At 44.6% G+C, this 24751-nt stretch overlaps 1 protein-coding gene across 3 annotated transcripts in view; it reads left to right on the forward strand.

Moving 5' to 3' along the window:
- The window catches only part of LOC119660818, a 43852-nt gene extending 24935 nt beyond the window's left edge, over positions 1-18917 (forward strand). For 2 of the 3 annotated variants that reach the window (XM_038069671.1, XM_038069672.1), the window contains 4 exons: positions 17929-18027; positions 18142-18275; positions 18335-18473; positions 18542-18917. In XM_038069671.1, the coding sequence (XP_037925599.1) occupies positions 17929-18027; positions 18142-18275; positions 18335-18473; positions 18542-18835 (666 nt within the window). In that variant the 3' untranslated portion in view covers positions 18836-18917. The remainder of the gene's footprint in view (positions 1-17928; positions 18028-18141; positions 18276-18334; positions 18474-18541) is intronic. The other variant, XM_038069670.1, reaches the window with a different exon arrangement.
- The last annotated feature ends 5834 nt before the right edge of the window (positions 18918-24751 follow it).

Here is a 24751-nt window from a genome sequence, read left to right on the forward strand (position 1 = left end):
CCAAAACCGCGTACTGCAAAGTTTATCCTGTCGAAAAGCAGGAGGACTTGCAGGTGTATTGTGGGCATTCTGGCAGGCCATAATTCACTAGTTGGGCATATGTTCTGAATAATGAATTACTCAAGATGACACGTGTCCCTCGTGTAATGAGGAAGCGGAGAATTTCCTACGTGAATGCCTCGCCTATGGACGCATCGGCCATCACATCTTTGGTGCCGATGTTCTCCAGTTGCGACGGGTAGCATCATATCCACTAACAGAAATCCTACGATACGTTAACGAATCCGAAATATTCCGTTAGACGGGGGTGGCGAGTACAATGGATCAACACGGCCTGAGTGCTCAGAATTTGTAGCTTCTCCCCCACCATACACACACATATACACACAAGGGCATCATCGTCAGTATTTTTAGATTCTCCGGATAAGTAGTTTCTAACAAATCAGAAGCTAGGCGCTTCAGGTATGAAAGGTTCTGTACATTTTTTATATGAGAATGTTTGGCAACATGATAGTACCATTTATATATCGCTCGTAATGTATATATGTTGAATATACCCGATATTCAATTCGACGTGGTACTGAAATATTATTCCTTAGGGAGTAGTAATTTTGCGAAAAAGGAGCAACTTTGACCTTCTATAACCTTGTTGATAATGGTACAATTCTTATCAAACTTTCCAATAGGATGCTCCCAAGCCTAACTTGCTGCAAAATGAGGATCTAGGACGAACTTAAGGGGGTTCGCAGTAAATTTCCAAAATATGAAAATATACTACTATTCACTTTATTTGAGCAATTATCGTAACGAGACCTAGACACCAAGCGCGTGGACCACCACATCTTTTTCAGATTTTTCAGTTGGGTATTTTCCGAGAAAGGGTCCTTGGGTCATTGTCATCCTCCTCTTTGCAACTAAATTTAAAACAATCTGTCTCAAAAAGTACTAATCAGGACCTTTCACTTGATACCCCATTTTTTCATCCGATATAGTCATCTATATCGGATGAAAAAAGAATTTGCACTCTTCCTTTAAGGTAAGCCCACCGTAGAGCAATGTAGATCGCCTTCGCACCAAATTTCGTCTCAATCAGTTTAACCGTTTCTGATGAAAGTGAGTGTGTCGGACAGACGGATAGACGAACAGACAGAGAGACAGATAGTGAATCAATTTTAATAAGATTTCTTTTCCAAGGAACCCTTAGAAATTGACCCTTCACATAAAAAGTATACTCTCAAATCCCCTCCGTTGCGCACGCCCACTTTACAACTAATGTCAGAGCTGAAAACTGAACATGTCTATCTGTGGACCAAAATGGAATACCGGTAGCTCGGGCTTCGGGTATACAGGTTTTGTATTCATCTTATGTAAGAAACTTCAACGTACATTATAGCTACAAATCCAGTATACTCCTTCATATTTTTCCAAACTACAAGACATATGTTTCATAATTTCTCCTATCTAGGGTCGAAAATTACAACCGATAACAGCTACGATGATGAAATCCGCGCACGGTTGTTGGCAGCGAACAGAGCCTATTTCAGCTTACAAAAACTGTTCCGCTTGAAACGTCTCACCATAGCGTCAAAGCACTTAGTGTACAAGAAAATGATCTTGCCTATCCTCATGTATTCCTCGGAGACTTGGGTTCTTAGCAAGAAGAATTGCGAACTCTTGGCCGCGTTCGAGAGCAAAATCCTCCGAAGAATTTTAGGCCCCCTACATGAGGATGGACGATTCCGTAGTCCAACGAAGAAATCTGTGAGCGATACCATGACCGTCCGGTTGTGGATAAAACTCGGCTCAATAGGTTACGGTGAGCGGGTCACTTAATCCGTATGGATGAGGGTGCTCCAGCCCGGAAAGTCTATAAGGGCGATATTTATGGTAGAAAAAGAAGACGAGGCAGACCCTGCCTAAGGTGGAGCGATGGCGTAGGTCAGGATACCAGGCAGCTTTTAGAGATATCGAATTGGTGGACCTCGGCGCAAAACCGGGATGCCTGGAGTTCCTTATGAAGGCAGGCCCGGATACCGGTTGTTGAGCCGTTGATGATGATGATGACAAGACATACGTACATATTACAGCCATAGATATTATCCTCACCTTAAACAAACAAACTGCCCATTTCCGAATACTGTACATATATTCGGAGGTATATAAATTGCTCGTACCCATATTTCTAATTTACTTTGTGCACAAAAGCATACATATGTGCATGTATAGTACGTATATTAAATACGCCTAGTTTAATGTACAAATATATATATATATCTATCTGAATTAGACACTACCTGCAAACTTCATTAGCACGCATATACTTTATACCTACATACACATGTCAGCTCCCAAAAAGGCGGAGTTCATGAAAAGTACGTCTGAAGCTACCAGGGAAAATACTGCAGTGGCTACCTCGTGAAAAGGGATCGAACCTTCAAAGGCGGATGCGGAAGCTTGGAGGAAGGTAGAACCGCGGAAAAGAAATTATCGGAGGAAGATTAGACCGGAGGTAATTTTCATTTCCAAACGAGGCGAAGGGTCATACGCCGACATTCTCAGGAAAGTGAAGGCAGACCCCGAACTCACCAATTTGGGAGACAACGTCAGCCGTATTAGACGGTCGCAGAAGGGAGATCTTATGTTGGAACTTAAGAAATCCAAGGATGTAACCGCGGACAAATTCTTAAGCCAAATCGGGAAGACTTTAGGGCAGGAAGCCGACATAAGAGCTAGCAGGCCGGAGATCACTATAATCTGCAAAGATATAGATGAAATCACGACGAAGGAGGAAGGCCATATCAGCAAGGACTGCGGAGCTGCCCAAAATTGTCTACTGTGCAAAGGAAAGGAGGGTGTGGACCATTGGCACATTGCGGGCAGCAGCAGGTGCCGGGAATACAGGAGAGCCCTTAGCACAAATCGCAGATGAGGTTGATACAAATCAACCTCAACCACTGCGAGGCGGCGCAGGATCTACTCGCGTAAACCATCCGCGAGAAAAACATCGATGTGGCCATACTAAGTGAACCATACCGAAACCGCGGTGGTAGCGTTTGGGTCAGGGACCAAACGGGCCAAGCAGCGCTGTGGACTTGTGGAGAACAAGTCTTCCAGGAAATAATGGAGCACCCGGAGGAGGGCTTCATCAGAGCGAAGGTGAAGGGCATCCACATCTACAGCTGCTATACTCCACCCAGCGCTACACTCGTCGAGTATGAGCGGATGCTTGCTGCTCTTGTTTGATCATAATAGGAGGCGATTTCAATTCGTACACTTTCTGGGGAAGGGGCCTGGGGTCTGTAGTGGACCTGACATACGTGAGTGCCACTTTAGCCAGTAGAATCGCTTGGCATGTCAGTGAGGACTATACTCACAGCGACCACCAGGCAATCTGCATAGAGATCAAGGGCGGATCGAGCTCGAAAAAGAGTTTTCGCAAAATGCCGGGTGGTATGCTTGGCTGGACAGTGAAAGCGTTCGAGGGGGACACGTTTTCCGCGGTGCTCAAATCCGACATATCCTTGAATGGTACAGCTGGAGAGAAAGCCACCCAGATCACTCGATGGGTGACGGAAGCATGCGATGCTACTATACCCAGAAGGCGATTGCTCCCCAATAGGCAACCCAACTACCGGTGGAACAATGAAATCGCAAGTTTGCGAGCCGCATGTTTTCCGGCAAGGAGGCTTTGCCAGAGGCTCAGGGAAAAACCCGGTGGCGACGGTCGAGAGAAGGCACACAAGCAATTGCGTGGCCGCCTAAAAGAAGCCATTCGGAGGAGCAAAAAGAACTGCTTCAAACAGCTGTGCGACCATGCCGACATAAACCCTTGGGGCGAGGCTTACAGGGTGGTGATGAAAAGGCTGCGGAAATCACCCCAGGTGACCTCCTGAAACAGATTGTTACCACTCTGTTCCCTCACCACGAAAATAGGGGAAGGCAAGTTTTTGTCCAGCCAAATGACGGCATAATACCGCCTGTAACTGTGGAGGAGCTGCGGGAAATATGTGGTAGGTTCGGTGACAACAAGGCCCCAGGTTTGGATGGCATCCCCAACCGAGCTTTGAAACTGGCAGTGAAGACTAGGCCCGACCTTTTCGCCAACACCTTCGAGGCGTGCCTAAAAGAAGGAATATTCCCTGCCCAGTGGAAAAAGCAAAAGTTGGTGTTGCTTCCGAAGCCTGGCAAGCAACCTGGAAACCCAGCGTCGTATCGTCCTATCTGCCTGTTGGATACAATGGGGAAGATGATGGGGAGAGTCATCTACAACAGACTCCTGCCCATCGTCGAAGCCAGCAATGGTTTGTCGGAACGCCAATTTGGTTTCCGACGCGCCCACTCTACGGTCGTTGCAATTGGCATGGTGGTAAACCTGGCAAAAGGTCCACTGATTTCTGGCGGCTGCTGTGCCGTGGTGGCGTTGGATGTCAAAAACGCATTCAACTCGGCCAACTGGAATAGAATTAAAGGGGCGTTGGCTGACATAGGTGTCCCCGGATACTTTGCGAATTTGGTGGAAAACTACCTCTCAGAGAGGACTCTCTGGTACGGGACGGATGAGGGCCCCAAAGAGTACATTGTCACAGCCGGGGTACCACAGAGATCGGTACTTGGTCCCCTGTTGTGGAATATCATGTATAATAGGGTGCTTGCTCTTCCCGTCCCAGAGGGGACTACGATTGTCGGCTTTGCTGATGACCTAGCTGTGGTTGTTGCAGCAAAAAACCCAGAAGATGTGGAGGTTTACGCAACGGAAACAGTGAGAGCGGTAAAGTCCTGGCTAGAAAAGGCCGGGCTGACCTTGGCGGACGCGAAAACGGAAGCGGTCTTGATAACGAAACGCAGGAAAAATAATACTGTAAAAGTGGAGGTCGGTGGACATACGGTCGTATCAAAGCCGACTATCAAATACCTGGGGGTAATAATTGATACCAAATTGAGTTTTAGGGAAAAGGTAGAGTATGCATGCCAAAAGGCAGCCAGTGCCACCACGGCGCTTGCAAAAATGATGCCAAATATTGGTGGGCCGAAACATTGCCGGAGGTTGGTGCTAGCCGGAGTGGTGCGCTCCATCCTGCTCTACTCGTCGCCTGTGTGGACAGAGGCGCTTGCAATCTCTCAGAGACGGAAGCAGGTGAACTCGGTTTACCGGCGGATGGCTTTGAGGGTTTGCAGTGCTTTTAGAACCACATCAGATGAGGCAGTATTGGTGGTGGCAGGCATGATCCCGGTTGACATTCTGGCCAAAGAAATGAGTGTCCTGTACAATGCAAGACATATGGAGGGGCATGCACAGCGTCGAAATGCGGCAAGGTCAGAGTCGCTTGATCTCTGGCAACGCAGATGGGACGAGTCTGCGAAAGGTCGGTGGACGCACAGGCTCATTCCCAACATTAGGGTGTGGCTTGAGCGAAAACATGGGGATACCAATTACCACATTACCCAGTTCCTCACGGGACACGGTGGTTGCTACAGGCAGTATCTGCACCGCTTTGGGTTGGATGATTTTCCGAACTGTCCCAGATGCGATGGCATACCGGAGGATCCAGAGCATGTGATGTTTCACTGCCCACGATTTGCGATGGAGAGAAGGAGCTTAAACCAGGTGCTGGGCAGGAGCGGGACCCCGGAGAGCTTGGTTACTGAGATGCTGGAGTCCGAGGAGAAGTGGCTTGCGGTTAGCTCCGCAATCATCCAAATGCAGGAGGAGTTGCTGAAGGAACAAAGAAGGAGGAAAGCTGCAAATAGGAGAAGGATGAGTGCCTAAGAGCAAACCTACCCCGCGAAGTAATACCTCAATGGTGGTCCCGCGGGGCTGGGGCTGGAGAGACCGGGGGTGGTTTTTAGTGGGTGTGAATCCCACACGCGCCCGCTGTTGTTCCGCCGTTCGGGCGGCGGAGCTGCGGCGGACATGTCTTTCTAAGATTTTCCACCTCCGTGGACGCACAAAAAAAAAAAAAACATATGTCAGCTTGGGGTAATTGCTATTCATACATAAATGACTAAAAAACAAAAACAACAACACCCTATTCATGTGAACTCACTTCGTTGCGATATTGACGAATTGATACGGGATGGTGACGTCATACACGTTGTAGAACCCACGAAATTCACAAAAAGTTTCAAAGTTTCACTCCCTATAACTTTGTTAATAATAATTGGATTTTCTTCAACCTTGGGGAAAGTATGCATTATGTTATCCCTTACACCCATGCCACCCATGTACTTCTGGGATGGACATAAAGGGGGTTGCCGGGTAAATTTCCAAAATATGGAAATATACTGTCATTAATTTTATTTGTACAGATATGGAAACCTGATGTATTTTGGGACCTAGATTTCGTAGAGATGCACTAGTGTGATTTTTTTTCAGATATATCGGTTGGATAGATTCTGAGAACGAGACCTTTTAGACTTTTTATGGTCATATTTTGAGCCCTCACACTCCTATGTTTCACCTGAAATCAAATATGGAACCAGTTTCGAAAATACTAATTGAGCGCTTTCATTTCATAGCTCACATGACCACATTTTGTGAAAAAATGTTGCTCCCTCCATTCATATGTATGGGGAGCCCCTCCCCTAAACTTAACACAAAATGGCGCCACTTGCTGCATGTAAAGGGAACAACAGATCACACGCTCTTACCAATTTTCTTGACAATCAGTCTAGCCGTTTCCGAACAAATCGGGTGTGACAGATGTAGAGAGGGTGGCGACCGTGGTATCTAATGCAATAAGCAATTTACAAAAGAAGGTGTTTAAATGCAGCAGGTTGCACTCTGCATCACGTTCCTCAAGAAGTTGAATCGATACAAAAGAAACTAGTCCATTATGAGATTTTCTCCAATCTCAACACATCCCAAAATGTGGGGACCAATAAACAAAAATCTGCCTTAGAAGAGTCACTTTTTATTCATCCTGCAGCTAAAATTATAAATATAATAATAATCGTTGGCGCAACAATAGGAGGCAATGTGGTCAGCATTAATTATTAAGCTCTGTCGAATTTTGTTCAAGATAATCACACTGTCTACCAAGCAGTTAAGAATATGGAGAAAAACATTAGAATTCTATACAATAAATCGCGGAAGGAGGGAAAGAATCGAAAGGAAACCCTAAGATTCTTCCTTTGAGAGAACCGGAGTCAACGCGGATGACACCAATTTGTATGCCCGCAGATGGTTTTTGAGAGTCTGGGGTCCCAACAAATACGCCAATACGCTTTCCGTACAGCCAGATCAATAATAGACGCCATTAAACTAGTTTGGGTGAAGATGGAATATATGGTAGTACTAGCATTTATGTACCAAGTGCCTTCAATTCGGACAATGGAAAGCAAATAAAGAGGTTCTTGGCGGTGGTTGGTATTCCAAGGTACTTCAATATGCCTTCAAAGCAGTCTCGTACGATACAATTGCTGAAATGATACCGATATATATGCTGGAGTTGCACAGAAGGTGGCAACAACGGTGGAAAGGTCTACCACTTTCCACCGTCCTTGAACCCATAGAGTGACTCTCAATGTAAAGCTGCGAGCTCCCCCAGGTGCTTGCACTCCTTCTCCACTATTCTCAGCCACATAGCCACAGTTAGATACTAGTAGTATACTATAGAACATAGCTCTAGGGCGACCACTAGTCCGTCATCCTGAGATTGTGGGCCAGAAAGAAGATATCACCCTTTCCTAATGTGTGACTTATCAACCGCATTCTCCTTCTCTCTCCTTCTTCTCATCAAAATGTCCGTACGCCAAAGAAGTTCTTCATTTGAATTTGGTTGCCTCGGTGACAAGGGGTTGGAGCTTCAGAGCAATAGGAGAGACCAACTTCAATGTACTATTCCCATATACTAGATCAAAGAGAGTATTGGCGTGGAACACTCTTAAATTGGTGTTGATTGGCATAGTTGCAGAGTTTTGACAAAACAGCGAAAACGGATATTTCTGTCATAAGAGAACTAACCTGGAACCGTTCGGGACATTACTTTGGAGGGAATTTCCAAGGAATTCCTTTCACGATGTGAAAGGAGAGAGAAGGAACTCTTCCAATTTAAAGAACCCCTGCCATTCGGTTTTCTGCCATCCGAGCTTAATGTTCTTCTGAACTCGAACGTAATTGATAGCACGGCCCCATTTGTCAACAGTCCTTAACATTTATTTGACAATGTCATTCGGAAAATTTTCTCTTTCAGCTCTACAAAAAATCCGATGATCTGGTGCCGAAAGTTGCGACATTGACCGCGAACGCTGTAAAAGTGGCTATAAACTCCTCTATTTTGGTAGGCCATACAGTCAATACGGTGTTGGCATTGTCATTTCTGAAGGTTTTCGTGACCCCATTAGTGAAGTCAAACGATTTGATGACTGCATCTCTTGGGGGTTGGGGAGGCTGACCATCCTACACGGAAAAGCCACGTTACGAAGCAACAAAAGGAGCCTCGGATTAGGTGGATGTTACAATGACGAACCCGGCAACGAAAAGAGAATAACGATTTGCGCATTTTCCCGTAGAATGTGCTCCCTGCACAAATCAAAAGCTGCGCAGCAACTAGCCGATACCCTGTTCCAATATAGGGTTGAAGTAACCGCGTTACAAGATATCCATTCAGTAAACTATGTGCACCGAGTAGATTTCTTGGTCAGCCAAAAAATGAACTCTACCCTAGCAAGTCAACTTTAGAAATGTAAGCCTCATTATCGTTCACGCCCGTTCAGAGGAGAACGCAGAGTCGAAGAAGGATACCTTCTAGGAGGCAGTAGAACGAACCCTCGAATCCTGTCTTAGGAATGATATTATAATCATACTTGTAGAATTCAACAGTCAAGTAGGGACGGAGCCCGTATTCAGGCGATACATTGGCTCACATAGCTTACATAGGGATATCAATGACAACGAACTAGGGATTATTCAGTTAGCAGTATCGCACGAAATGGTTGTTAGAAGTATCTAGTTTGCGCGGAAAGTGGTCCACAAGCAAACGTGGGCCTCTCCAGACGGGACCATTTTCAACCACTTCTCAGCCTTGATGCATGTAAGAATATACAGGGAGGCCAATACAGACTCGCAACACTATCTCGTTGGCATAGCGCTCCGAGCTCGAATAACGACAACACCTATAAACCCCTCTGACAATCAGGTGAGAGTGAATACTGAACACAGCCCTCCGTAACACCCGTAAGAGGGAAATGGATGCCGCAATAACCGCAGCTAACAGATATCCTGGAGGTGAAGCATCAACAAATGATCTTCACAACCACCAGAAGAAAGTTATCATTAATACGGCCACAGACATATTTGGCCCCAGCCGCAAGAAAAGTCGGAATGGCTGGTTCGACAATGAATGTAAGCTAGCAACGGAACGGACGGATACTACATACCGAGTAATGGTGCATTCTCGAAAAACGCGGGCATGCGCAGAACGACTTCACAGACAGAAAAAGGAAGCCCGGTAGAATCAACAGGTCTATAAACTCGAAAAATACAGGGAGCAAGCGCACCAGACGCGAAAGTTTTACTAATAAGGCAGCAGCATGAAGCCTTATATACCTTGATCCTCATCTAACCGAAAAAAGAGGGAAATCTGATTTCCGACAAAATGGGCATATTGGAGCGATGGGTTGAGTATTTTGATGGACTGCTCGGCAACCAAAATATCGCCTAGTTAGGGGTTCCGCCAACTGAAGACGAAAGACAAATACTGCCACCACCAAAAATAGAAGAAACAGTTGCACAGATCCACCAGCTTAAAAACCATAAGTCGCCAAAAGTCGTTGGATTTACAGCCGAATTGGTTAAATATGGAAGCGACCAAATAACTCCAAGCGGTTCATCAACTGATGCTCAAAGTATGGGAGACCGAATCAATGCCTGATGACTGGCAACGGGGCATTACCTGTCCCATACATTAAAAGGGAGATATTACGCAGTGCAGCAATTATAGAGGTGTCACGTTGGTGAGTACCATATATAAGGTATTCTCCTCTATCTTGCTAGGTCGGATGGCCTCATGCACCCTGAACATCATCCGGACGTAATTGATAAAACTGAGTAGGCTAACCCTGTCTAATGTGCAAGGCCAGATAAAAGCAGCATGATCACCCTCGAGACCATTAGACATCAACAACGATCTAAGACAAGGGGATGCCCTATCATGCGTCCTCTTTAACCTGACCCTGGAGATATAGATGTAAATGCGAGAGGCACCATCCTCTTCAAGTCCATCCAACTACTGGTCTATACTGACGATATCGAAATCATGGGAAGAACAACCCAAGAAGTACAAACTGCCTTCATCCAGGTTCAGCATGCGGCGCGAGATCTCCAGCTGTACATTAATGAAGGCAAGACGTCGTACACGGTGGCAACGTCAGCCAAACCAAAGAGCGAACTACATGGAATTGCACTGGCCAGGTTGGAAAAATAAAGATAGGAGAATAAAACTTTGAGACCGTTGATAATTTCTCTTATCTAGGGTCGAAAATCACAACCGGTAACAGCTACAACTATGAAATCCGCGCATGGTTAGTGGCTGCCAGCAGAGCCTGTTTCAGCTTACAAAAACTGATTCGCTCCAAATGTCTCACCATAGGGGTAAAACTCTTACTGTACAAAGACAATGATCTTGCCAATCCTTATGTATTCCTCGAGACATGGGCCCTTAGTAAGAAAAATTACAAACTCTTGACCGCGATCGAGAGAAGAATCCTCCGAAGAATTTTTGGTCCCCTACATGAGGATGGACAATTCTGTAGTCTATATAACGACGAAATCTGTGAGCAATGCCATAACTGTTTAGTTGTGGATAAAATCCAGCTCAACAGGTTGCGGGGGGCGGGTCACTTAATCCATGTGGAAGCGGATGATCCAGTTGCGAAAATCTATAAGGCCAATATCAATGATAGAAAAAGAAGACGAATTAGACCCTGCCTGAGATGAAGCGTTGCTGTAGGCCAGGATAGCGGGATGTCTGGAATTCCTTATTAAGGCAGGCTAGACCGGATATCGGTTGTTGCGCCTTTGTTGATGATGGGATACTATGTGCATGGTTTTGTTTCACAATGCTTTTCACAAATGGGATATTTCTGCCCTCCAATATACAAACTTACATCATCATCATCAACGGCGCAACAACCGGCATCCGGTCTAGGCCTGCCTTAATAAGGACCTCCAGACATCCCGGTTTTGCGCCGAGGTCCACCGATTCGATATCCCTAAAAGCTGTCTGGCGGCCTGACCCACGCCATCGCTCCATCTTATGCAGGGTCTGCCTCGTCTTCTTTTACAAACTTACAGAACAAACAAATAAAACCTTTCATACCTGAAGCGTCTAGCTCCTGGTTTCCGCAATGTTATTTTTTATGTATTATATTTTTTATATCTGATATTTTTTGTGATGGATTCTTTTGAATATTTTTCTCGTAATTAGCAGATCAGAATCTATGTATAAGAAAATCCATATTTTGGCGAAAGTAGAAAAGCCATGTAAACTAATGTTATTAACAAAGGTATAGATGGTCAAAGTTTGCTATTTCACCTGAATTTACTGGATTCTAAGACGTGTATGACATCATTATCTTTTAAGGTGAGCTCATGTGAGCGACAGTTCAAATAGGAACTAGGAATGTATGCATCAGCATGCGCTAACAGGCAATGATTGTTTGTTTAGGATGAGCACAATATTTATATCTTTAATATGTTCATCCTAGAGTTTGGCACAATATAGAGGAATATTTTATATTTTTAGCTATGTATATATGAATTGAAAAAGGTACATAGAAAACTACTCATTTAAGAAGAACACTAAACTTTTATACCAATTAACATTAGCATTCGCTGTTGTTTTTATGTTCGTGTGATAATGTTTCCTTGAACGGATGAAAGGAACAATGAGGCAAACTGCGAGGATTTCCTAAATATATATATCATACCTACATCTATATTCTTCCTCTCAGAGTGGCGATAACGGGGCATCTTAAATGTTACAGAAACGCGAAGCAAATGGTCTTCTGCCGTCAAACGTAAATTTCAGGCCTATTTTTGGAAATTAATTGCAAAGCAACCTCTGAAGATAATGTAATGATTTTTTCTTATTTAATTTGTACATGTTTTGATTTTCCAAAAATATGTATAAAAAGTACCCATCGTTTTCCTTATGTCCTTGAAACGTCTTTATCATAACCCTCGTCGAAATTTCATGGGTGCCTTTGTGGCATCTGAACGGTCATTTTATCTATCCACAATGAAAAAAAATGTATTTCTTATTAATAAGTGACTATGTTCTCCTGAGGAGCACTTTCATTATTTTCAAGATTGGCAAAAATATCCATCATTTTATAAAAAAAAGTTGTAATTTGCACTTTGCACTCTGGCTTCCCGAGCCAGCAAGATTTTCACTAAACAACTGAAGAAAAAAAATTGATTGAATTCGATAAATATTTCTGTCTAAAAAAGCCAACTTTCGGGAAATGTGTTTAAAGATAAAATATGGTAAAAGACATCATTGCCGAGACTTACGACTCAATCTGCAATGCCAGGGTCGTAAACTCCTTCTTCCTCATTAAGAAACTCTTCTCGGTTGACTACATTTTGCGGGCCTTTTTAAGGTTTTGTGTGAAACAAAACCTTATTAGAATCGAGACGGTGTCTGTCTGTCCGTCTGTCCGTCTGTCTGTCTGTCTGTCTGTCTGTCTGTCTGTCTGTCACACCCGATTTATTCGGAAACGACTTGACCGATTGTCACGAAAATTGGTGAGAGTATGTAATCTGGTGATCCCTTTACATGCAGTAAGTGGCGTCATCTTGTGTTAAGTTTAAGAGGGGGCTCCCCATACATGTGAATGGAGGGTGCAAATTTTTTTTTCACAGAATGTAGCTATGTAGGGTATCAAATGAAAGGTCTCAATTAGTACTTTTCGAATCTGGTTCAATATTTGATATTAGATGAAACATAGGGGAGTGAGGGTTCAAAATATGACCCACAAAAAGTGTAACAGGTCTCGTTCTCAGAACCTATCCAACCGAAAAATCTGAAAAAAATCACAGTAGTGCATCTCTACGAAATCTAGGCCTCAAAATATATCCGGGTCCGATATCTGCACAAATAAAGTTAATAATAGTATATTTCCACATTTTAGAAATTTACCCGGCACCCCCCCTTATGTTCATCCCAGAAGTACAAAATTTGGCATGCGTGTAATGAAGAACATAATGCACAGTTTGGTCAAGTTTGAAGAAAATCCAATTATTATTAACAAAGTTATAGGGGGTGAATTTCGTGCACTCTACAACCTGCATGACGTCATCATCACATATCAATTCGTCAATACCACAACGAAATGAGTTCTTATGAATTGGGTGGCAGAGAAATATTTTGTTTTAGTTTTTTAGTTATCTGCCAACCAGACATGTGTGTATGTAGGTATATAATATATGCGTGCTAATGAACTTTGCGGGTAGTGCCTAATTCAAATAGATATAAGAAGTAAATCGGAAATATGGGTAGGATCAATTTATATACGTGCATATATGTGTACAGTATTCGGTAATAAGCAGTTTGTTTGTTTAGGGTGAGCGTGATATCCATGGCTGTAATATGTACGTATGTCTCGTAGTTTGGAAAAATATGAAGGATTATGTTGGATTTGTAGCTATATACGGACAGAAAAATGTGCGTTGAAGTTTCTCACATAAGATGAACACAAAACCTTTATACCCGAAGCGCGAGCTTCCGGTATTCCGACTTGTTTGCATTGTCACTGATTCGACGGTCGGAACGGTCGATGCGTTTCTCGTCTCCCAAAGTAATATCCAACACATCCATGACTTGCAAAGTGGATAAAAATCCTTCGTTGAAGATCATTATTGCTAAGTAGGTTCCAATTTCAACCACCCATTTTCATCATCATCATCAACGGCGCAACAACCGGTATCCGGTCTAGGCCTGCCTTAATAAGGAACTCCAGACATCCCGGTTTTGCGCCGAGGTCCACTAATTCGATATCCCTAAAAGCTGTCTGGCATCTTGACCTACGCCATCGCTCCATCTTATGCAGGGTCTGCCTCGTCTTCTTTTTCTACTCTAGATATTGCCCTTATCGACTTTCTGGGCTGGATCACCCTCATCCATACGGGTTAAGTGACCCGCCCACCGTAACCCATTAAGCCGGATTTTATCCACAACCGGACGGTCATGGTATCGCTCATAGATTTCGTTGTTATGTAGACTACGGAATCGTCCATCCTCATGTAGCGGGCCAAAAATTCTTCGGAGGACTCTTCTCTCAAACGCGGCCAAGAGTTCGCAATTCTTCTTGCTAAGAACTCAAGTATACGAGGAATACATGAGGACTGGCACGATCATTATATTGTACAGTAAGAGCTTTGACCCTATGGTGAGACGTTTCGAGCGGAACAGTTTTTGTAAACTGAAATAGGCTCTGTTGGCTGCCAAGAACCGTGCGCGGATTTCATCATGGTAGTTGTTATCGGTTGTGATTTTCGACCCTAGATAGGAGAAATTATCAACGGTCTCAATGTTGTATTCTCCTATCTTTATTCTTCCTGTTTGACCAGTGCGGTTTGATGTTGTTGGTTAGTTGGTTTTCGGTGCTGACGTTGCCACCATATACTTTGTCTTGCCTTCATTGATGTGCAGCCCAAGATCTCCTGCCACCTGCTCGATCTGAATGAAGGCAGTTTGTACGTCTCGGGTGGTTCTTCTCATGATGTCGATATCGTAAGCATAGGCCAGTAGTTGGGTGGACTTAAAGAGGATCATACCTCTTGCATTTACCTCAGCATCACGGATCACTTTCTCAAGGGCCAGGTTAAAGAGGACGCATGATAGGGCATCCCCTTGTCGTAGACCGTTGCTGATGTCGAATGGGCTTGAGAGTAATCCTACTGCTTTTATTTGGTCAGGGTCAGCGTAGTCAGTCTTATTAATTTCGTCGGGACACCGAATTCTCTCATAGCCGTGTACAATTTCACCCTGGCTATCCAATCATAGGCGGCTTTAAAGTCGATGAATAGATGGTGCAACTGGTGTCCATATTCCAACAGTTTTCCCATCGCTTGCCGCAGAGAGAAAATCTGATCTGTTACTGACTTGCCTGGAGTGTAACCTCTTTGCTATGGGCCAGTGATATTCTGGGCGTATGGGGCTATCCGGCCTAGGAAGATAGCGGAGAATATCTTATAGATGGTACTCAGCAATGTGATACCTCTATAATTGCCGCATTCCGTGATATTCCCCTTTCTATGTATGAGGCAGATAATAACTCGTTGCCAATCATCAGGCATTGATTCACTGTCCCATACCTTGAGCACAAGTTGATGAACCGCTTGGTGGCGACCAGTTGGTCGCCTCCATATTTAACCAATTCGGCTGTAATTCCATCGGCTCCTGGCGACTTATGATTTTTTAGCCGATGAATTGCACGGAATGTTTCCCTGGTGACAGTATTTGTCCGTCGTCTTCAGTTGGCGAGACCTTCAACTCGCCGATGTTCTGGTTGTTCAGTAGTTCATCAAAGTACTCAACCCATCGCTCTAATATGCCCATTCTGTTGGAATTCAGATTTCCCTCTTTGGTTCGACAGAATGAGCATTGAGGTGCATAAGGCTTCATCCTGCTAATTTGTTGGTAAAATTTCCGCGCCTGGTGCGGTTGCTCCATGTACTTTTGTAGTTCACAGACTTGGTGGTTCTCCCAGGCTTTCTTTTTTCGTCTGTGAAGTCGCTCGACGGAGTTCGTGATAAATCTCTATGCGTACCCGCGTTCTTTGAGAATGCAACATTACTTGGTATGCATCATTCTTCCGTTCCGTTGCTAGCTTACATTCAACGTCAAATCAGCCGTTCCGACTCTTTCTGCGGCTGGGGCGAAGAATGTTTGTGGCCGTATCAACCTTCAGGTAGTTGTGAAGACCATTGGTTTATGCTTCGACCCCAGGTCCTCTGTTGACTGCGGTTATTGCGGCATCCATTTCCCTCTTATAGGTGTTGCGGAGGGCTGTGTTGTGGATGGCTTCAGTATTAACTATCACCTGATTATCAGAAGGGATTCTGGGTGGTGTTGTTATTCGAGCTCGGAGCACCATGCCAACGAGATAGTGATCCGAGTCTATATTGGTCCTCCTATATGTTCTGACATTCATCAAGGCTAGGAGGTGGCGGCGTTCTATCAACACGTGGTCAATTTGGTTGAAAGTGGTCCCGTCTGGAGAGGCCCACGTATGTTTGTGGACCGCTTTCCGCACAAACCAGGTACTTCCAGCAACCATTTCGTATGACACTGCTAATTGAATAATCCACAGTCCGTTATCATCTGTATTTTGGTGTAAGCTATGGGAGCCAGCGTATCGCCTGAATACGGGCTCCTTCCCTACTTGGCTGTTAAAATCCCCAAGTATGATTTTGATATCATATCTGACACAGGCTTGCAAGGGTTCGTCCTACTGCCTCATAGAAGGTATCTCTCTCGCTCTCCACATGGTTTACTGGATGGCCACTATAATATATGGTGTAGTGGCTCTTCTCCAGGAAACCGGACCCTGTTCAATGCATCTCCTGTAACGCTGTTATATCAGCCCTATATTGGGACAGGGTATCGGCCAACCGTTCAACTGCTTCATCTCTGTACAGGAAGCGTACGTTCCATGAGAAAATGCGCAAATCGTTATTCCTTTATCGTTGCCGGGTTCGTGGTTGTGTAATCCGTCCAGTCCGATTCTCCTGTTGTGGCTTCGTAACAGGTTGTTTTCCGTGCAGGGTTGTCAGCCCTACGCAACCCCCAACCTGAAGTACCAATCGGTACAATTTGCCCCGTTTTAGGCGCGGGAGACTCGCCTTCATCCTTCTCCGTCTGCAGCTTTTCGTTAAGAAAAAGCTCCCAGCGGTCACCACGTGGCGGTGGAGATAGGGTTTGGTAGTCGGTTCAGCAGGAATTTCCTAGGTTTTATCCTCCATCGTGGGTACCAATGCACGTTTCGCCATGGGACCTATACTGCCCTTTGACTACCCATTTTCCTGATTGCAAATGTTTTGGAGCCAAAATCTAAATACCAGCTTTTGAGGGGTTCGTTGCTGTTATGAGTGTGTGACCCCAAGCACCTTTCTAATAAATTAGCAGAAGACTGATCCTCTTATGTAGACTTCATCAATTGTACAATATGGGATCGACGGGAATTCTGTCATCCTGAAAATTTGTGAAAGTCCCTTAAGTCTCGGCCTGATGTCACTTGATGAGCGGAGCGGTCGAATGCCACTCATCATCATCAACGGCGCAACAACCGGTATCCCGTCTAGGCCTGCCTTAATAAGAAACTTCAGACATTCCAGTTTTGCGCCGAGGTCCACTAATTCGATATCCCTAAAAGCTGCCTGGCGTCCTGGCCTACGCCATCGCTCCATCTTATGCAGGGTCTGCCTCGTCTTCTTTTTCTACCATAGATATTGCCCTTATCGACTTTCCGGGCTGGAGCACCTTCATCCATACGGATTAAGTGACCCGCCCACCGTAACCTATTGAGTCGGATTTTATCCACAACCGGACGGTCATGGTATCGCTCATAGATTTCATTGTTATGTAGGCTACGGAATCGTCCATCCTCATGTAGGGGCATTTTGCTCTCGAACGCGGCCAAGAGTTCGCAATTCTTCTTGCTAAGAACCCAAGTCTCCGAATGACACTAATCGCTCGAAAAGGCCGCAGGGGGTCATTTTCTCCTTCCGAAATACCCTTTTTCGCGAAATCTTTTCGTATTGTTAACATCATCTTTTTTAAAATATCCAGAAAAATAAATTTTTTGAAACCACGACGGTAGAAGACCCCCTTAAAATAAACATCTATTCGCTTCATTCAATAATATTCAATAATATATTGATAGCAATGGAATTTTCGTGATTGCTTTTTTTTTCTTTTGCAGAGCTACCAGACAATTAGACGAAAAATTGCCAACTATAACCAGGACTTAACGAAAATTGCATTGTCGAGTCATTATACGGGAATAGTGCATGATGCATTTGTAAGAATTGGGTGTAGACCATTTACCAGGTCTAAGCTTGTCAGATTTATCAATCCATTTTAAACCATGCTTAGTCATTTAATAAGATATTATGTATATTCTGATATTTTGCAGATAAAGTCCAATGTAAAGGGTTTGACTCGGAAAGGTTTTTATAAGGACATACAACTTATAAATGATCGGTCGCACTTTCTGAAAGGAGCCACTGAAGAACTTATAGAGAGTTTCGAACGTAATGAAAGAAAGGAGTTAGTATGCATGAACTGCTATCATTGCTGTCTCAATAACGATCAATTGTTCATTTTAGCTCTTTGAACGTGGCCCTTGAAGGAATTGTGCCGGTCATGGTTCATAAATTAGAGTTGGATACGAAACCGATGGACATATCTCATCCAGCAGATCAAAGTACAATAGACAAATTAGAACGAATCCAGAAGCATCTTATAGTAAGTCTACTTTTTTTACTTACTTTACTTGTTTTACCTTGAAGTCTTCATTACATTCTACATTTTAGCATCTTCTATATCAAGTGGACTCCCACGAGCCAACACTTTGCTATCAGGTTGAAAAAACTGTTCGAGAGCAGATTTGTACTCAACAAACTCAATCCAAGGAAGCACTGCTGCTGCAAACTCGATTTAATAACCTGTTGGAACATTATCGATCGCATTACCGTAAAAAAAATATAAACCGGGCAAATATAATACGCTCGTCGAGAAATTTATTCAAATTGATTCGACGTAGCCCAAAAATTGCTCCTCAACATACAGCATCAGCTGCAATGCCAAGGAAAGTCAGCAGTAGTTAATTTAAAACGGAAAATGGTATTTTGCAGATTTATTTACTCTTATTTCCCAAAGAAAATAAAAATTCGTCAAAAAATTATTACTTCTCATCACGAGGGTGTATCCAATGTGTTGTTAGACTCCTAGAATGAACTTACAGGGTCCCTACACTGTCAAACAAATTGCGCAAGAGAGTGATGTACCAAATTTTTTTAAAACGCTTTCAGCTGGAAACAGTTTTGGTAAATGTATTAGTTACTAATTACGAGTTAATCCTAATAAGATCATCAAATACTCAAACCACTGAGGATTAGTTTCGTGGATAGTGGATGTTGGATGGTGGATTTCGTAAGATGAGAATTCCGTCATAAGAGATGTTTGCCCTTTTTTAAGGTTTTGTGTAAAACAAAACCTTATTAAAATCGGTTTACTGTCTGTCTGTCTGTTTGTCTGTCTGTCCATCACACGCATTTTTCTCGGAGACGGTTATAGCGATTGACACCAAATTTAGTAGAAAGGTGGGAACTGTGAACGCTCACGCATATAGTGAATTACATCCTTCTACGTCGAATTTAAGGGGGGGTTCCCACACATGCAAAAGGGGATTGTAAATTTTTTTTTCATCAAATATAGTCATGTGGAGTATCAAATTAAAGGTCTCGATTAGTACTTTTGAAAGCCGATCTTAGTTTTGACATTCGTTGGAAGGTTGGGGAGCGCGGGGGGTTGAAAGTGATCACTTCTTTAAGGGGGCCATTCTCAGAAACTATCAAACCAAAAGATCTGAAAAAAATCAGGAGGCTGCCACTATATGGTGACTGGGCTCCGAAATACCTTCGATGCCGATATCTGTTTAAATAAAGTTAATAATAGTATATTACTACAATTTTTTGTAATTGGTTAGAAACCCACCTTAAGTTCATCCTAGTACCATGATGCAGTGCTGTGATATAGGCCATAATATAGAGCATGATCTTACCAAGTTTGGTGGAAACCGCACTATTACTAACAAAGTTATAATACCTCAAATTTGTTGCTTCTTTGTAAATTGAAGACTATGAATGTCAATATCACCCGAAAGTGGATACTCTCACATGATATATGGATATATTACGTGCTACGTACTAAGAAATACACAAAACCTTTCGTACCTGAAGCGTCCAGCTTCCGGTTTCCCGACTTGTTACTTTTTCAATTTTTCATTAAGGTCTTATGTGAAACAACACAAAATTCAATTACTATAAACAATGTTCTAGAGCGTAAAGTTTTTCCATTTTATATGAATTGATTGTACTCAAAGATGTGTACGACGCCATCCTCATATAAAGTGGGCTCATTTGAACAGTGGGAGGCATGTGAATATCTTATTTTTACCTTTTAGTTATTTGTACACCAAGATCAATTTGCACTATTTTGAATTTTCAACTATGTATGTATAGAAAAGCCTGCACAGAAAGCTTTCAAACCCGAAGCGTCGAGCTTCCGGTGTTCCGACTTGAGTGAAACAAAACCTTATTAAAATCGATTCAATGTCTGTCTATCCATCTGTCTGTCCTTTTGTATTTCTGTCACACCCAATTTACTGGAAAACGGTTGAAACGATGTTCACAAAATTTGGTGATAATATGTGATCTGAGAGTCCCTTTGCATGCAGCAGGTGGCGCTATTTTGTGTTGAGTTTGAAGGGGGGTTCCGCACACATGCGAAAGAGTCGTGTATATTTTATTCACAAAATATGGCCATGTGGGATATCAAATGAAAGGACTCGATTAGCGCTTTTCCTAACTGATATTGCTTCTGACATTGCGTGAAACACAGGAGAGGTAGGGCTCGACTAGTGAGCTCCAAAAAGTAAAACAAGTCTCGTTTTCAGAAAATCACAAATAAAGTTAGTAATAATATATTAACATGTTTTATAAATTTACCGGAAATTCCCCCCTTACGTTCATCCTAGAAGTAGGCATCAGCATAGGCGATAATATAAGATATAATTTTTCAAAGTTTGCACGCAATCCAACTATTATTAACTACTTAAGGTAGACATATGTATGTATATCAACTTCGCCATGCTATTAACATAGTATGCTGGTCCCAAGCCCAGGTAAAGGAGGAGGGTTTGAGGCAACGTACTTTGTACTATATTCAGTAAAACAAAAATAAAATGCTCAGATTAGGGAGAGAGATAAATAGAGTATAGTTGGAGTTATTCCACTATGCCAAATCCTACCTGATCTCTCTTGGCGACAGGTCCCGCGACAGGCCGACCAACAAAATGCATACAATGTCGTTACAAACATGATGATCGGATTGAGCCACAAGCCTCGCAGATATGCTAGGGTGCCCACCTGAGTTGACGCGGCAGCACGGCTCCCGGTCGCATGGACGCGTCAGGACGTAAGCAAGTTAGTCCGAACAAAACAAACAAAACAAATACGTGTCTGCATGCTAAATGTTGGTACCCTAACTGGAAGGTGGAGGAACTCGCAAGAGCCCTTCGGAAAAGGCGCATTGATATCTGTGCTCTGTAAGAAACCCGATGGTCTGGTGCCAAAAACTGCGACATCAAACGCGAACGCGGGTTTCCGTGATGCCATTAAACAAGTCGAACGATTTGATGATCAGCTAATGAAGCTCACAATTATATCAGCTGATCGCACTATTCACTTCTTCACCGCGTACGCACCACAGACTGGTCGACCTGATGCCGAGAAAGACGCCTTCTGGCAACTTCTCGATGAAAAGACTTGTCACGTGCCTGCTGACGATTATATTATTATTGCTGGCAACCTTAATGGTCATGTAGGTGAAAAGCCAGACGGTGACAGGTGCCATGGAGGAAAGGAGTTCGGAGCGCGCAATGAGGGTGGCCTTGTACTTATGAATACATGGTTCATCAAATGATTGTCTCATCTTCCTACATTTTATAGCAGGAACAGTAAAACTCAGATCGACTATATTCTCATAAGACGCCAACATTTTACCACTGTCACTGATTGCAAATTCGTTCCCTATAAGACCATCGCACCTCAACCTCAGCCGTTGATTGCCGTCCTGTGAATTAAGCCACCGATAAAGCAGCGTGAGGAACGCATTGGCCCGCGACGCATTAAATGGTGGCGATTTGGTGAGAAGAAAGAAGAAACGATCTCACTCATACCATTGCCGACCATTACGGATGTGGACGAATCATGGAACCAAATGAAAGCCACGATCCACAAAACGGCCTCTGCAACCTTCGGGGTCACCAAGCCAGGTAAGCGGTACATCAACCGATATACTTGGCTTTGGAATGATGATGTTGAAATGAAGGTCCGTGAAAAGAAACGCCTCTACCACTAATTTCTCGACGATAAAACGCCTGCTAATTGACAAATTTATAAGAATGCCAACCGGGAAGCAAAGAAAGCGGTCGCTGTCACCCGAGTGAACCATTTCAAAAATCTTTACGATAAACTGAACACTCGGAATGCCGAGAGAGAGCTGTATCGACTTGCCAAAAGCCGTACGCTCGTTAGGATATCGAACACTTCTGTTGCGTTTATGACGCAGGAACGGATAGGTGGCGAGAATACTTCGAGCAGATTTCAACTGAAGAATTTGCTCATCCTCCACTTCCACAATCATTGCCGACATTTGGACCAGTTCCATCTGTCAGCGCAACTCACTCGTCGACAAGCTCTCGTTGCGTGAAGACGTGTTTCGAAATCTGCGGAAATCGAAATTGCGAATTTAGTTACGGTGACTCGATTGTATTATTGTGATACCCAGTGGTTTGTGAGTTGTTTACGACATTTGTCGGCCCCCTAAGGAGGTAGCCCAGGTGGTTATGCGGGAGGTGGCTCCTGCGTTAGGAGTGCGCGTTCACGCTGTGAACCCGTTGAAATCTGGGGGGGTGGCCCTTAGGGTGCCCTCCGAAAAAGAGAGGAAGAAGGTTGTTGAGAACCCCAAGTTCTCGGAGCACGGCCTGGAGGTAGCTGTGACCCAGAAACTGGGGCCTCGGGTAATAGTGTATGATGTGCACTGCTGCATTAGCGCCGACGAGCTCATGCAGCAGATCCACGAGAATCATCTCGTGGAGGAGATGTCTGCGGAGCGATTCCGCAAGGAGGTGAAGATTGTCAGCCGTCCGATTCGCGCGGGTCCGGAGGCAGTCAGTAATGTCGTGCTGGAGGGTACTCCAGCTGTCATTGATAGGTTGACCGCTGCTGAGCGGGTCTATGTGAAGTGGTTCAGCTATCGGGCGAGGTCGCACGATATGCTGCCAGCGTGTTTCCGTTGCCTTGGGTTCGACCATAGGGTCGCCGACTGCAAGGCGAAAGACCATGTGTGCGCTCGTTGCTCGCAGAGCGGCCATATGGCTTCCTCGTGCAGTAATGACGTGCACTGTAGGAACTGTGCGTTCCGGGGACTTCCGGCCGGGCATATGCTCCGGTCGATGACGCGCCCCATATACGCTGCACGGGTGGCTAGAGCCAACGCGCGTCACTGAGCGCCATGTCGCTCAAACTGCTGCAGCTGAACTGCGCCAGAGCGGCTGCCGTGATGTATGATCTCGGCCAGCATATGCGCGAGAATAGCATTAGCGTGGCTATGTTGCAGGAACCCTGGGTAGTCAATGACTGCGTCAGAGGCTTACCTGGCGACATGCGGGTGTTCACTGCTAGGGGGTCGGCCAAGGCGGCCGTTGTCGTTAATGATACGCGTCTAGATTGCGTCTGTGTTGAGAGTCTCACTAATGAGTGGGGCGTATGTGTCTCAATCACGGGGCCTTTAGGACGGTGGTACTGTTTGAGTATGTACTGTCCGCCTACAGACGACCTGGAGCTATATATAGCGTACCTGAGCGTACTGAGGTGGTTCCACGTATTCGTGGAACGCCATTCATCCTGGGAATATACGCGAATGCGGTCTCCCCTATGTGGCACAGCAAGATTGCCTTGCGCACATCTTGCCACCGTGCTATACGTAGGGGGGAAGTATTGTCCGAAGTGTTCCTTAAGCACGATTTGTTTTGTCTGAATGTCCCGTCAAGTGTTTCTACATTTGAAAGCTCCAGGGGTGTCAGTGATATAGATTTTACTTGTGTAAACTTTGCAGCAAAGGCGTTTGTCCAGTCTTGGAGATTGTTGGATGGATGCAATGTTAGTGATCACACTCCTATTGAGGTCGTGCTGGTCAATAGGGATGCGAACGTAAGTGTTGATCCCCCCCTTATGCCGGCGCGTTGGAATACGCGTGGGTGTAACTGGGGTGAGTATATCGCTCGGATGGAGGAGTTAGCCGGCCGCTCACCCCTCTCTGAGTTTGTCCTTTTGTCTGTGGATGAGAAGGTTGCATTGTTGAATGAATGGATGTGTAGTGTCAATGATGACATGCTGACGAAGCCCGAACGGAGGGCTCGGAAGCAGGTCACGTGGTGGACGAATGCTCTTCGTAATAAACGAAGGGAGGTCCGTCGCCTGAGGAAGAGATTCCAAAGGGCGCGTTGTCTAAGTGATGTTTCTGTTGTTGATGTTGACCAGCTTAGGCTCGCCTATAGGCGAGGTGTCTCGTCTTATAAGGTGATGTTAAGAGAGTCGAAAGAAGACGACTGGAGGCGATTCGTCGGTGAGCACTCTGATGACCCTTGGGGTAGGGTCTACCGGATTTGCAGAGGGAAGCGTAGTCACGACGTAGCTGGCATCATGGTGAACGGTGAACCGATGCTGACTTGGCGTGACAGTGTTTGTGCTCTGCTAGGTGAACTTTTTCCGAGATCCGAGCCTTCGGTGTCTCCGGACGGTCACGCTCAGGGAGGGGAAGAAATTCCTCCCCTGGCGAGTTGTGAGATCGAGGAGAGCATGGCGAGGCTCAGGTCTCGGAAGTCACCTGGCTGGGATGGGATGACAGGCGAGATGTGCAAAGCGATCTGGCAGGCCATCCCATCTCACGTCCAGTGT

This window comes from Hermetia illucens, chromosome 7 (assembly GCF_905115235.1).
Source record: "Hermetia illucens chromosome 7, iHerIll2.2.curated.20191125, whole genome shotgun sequence".
NCBI lineage: Eukaryota > Metazoa > Arthropoda > Insecta > Diptera > Stratiomyidae > Hermetia > Hermetia illucens.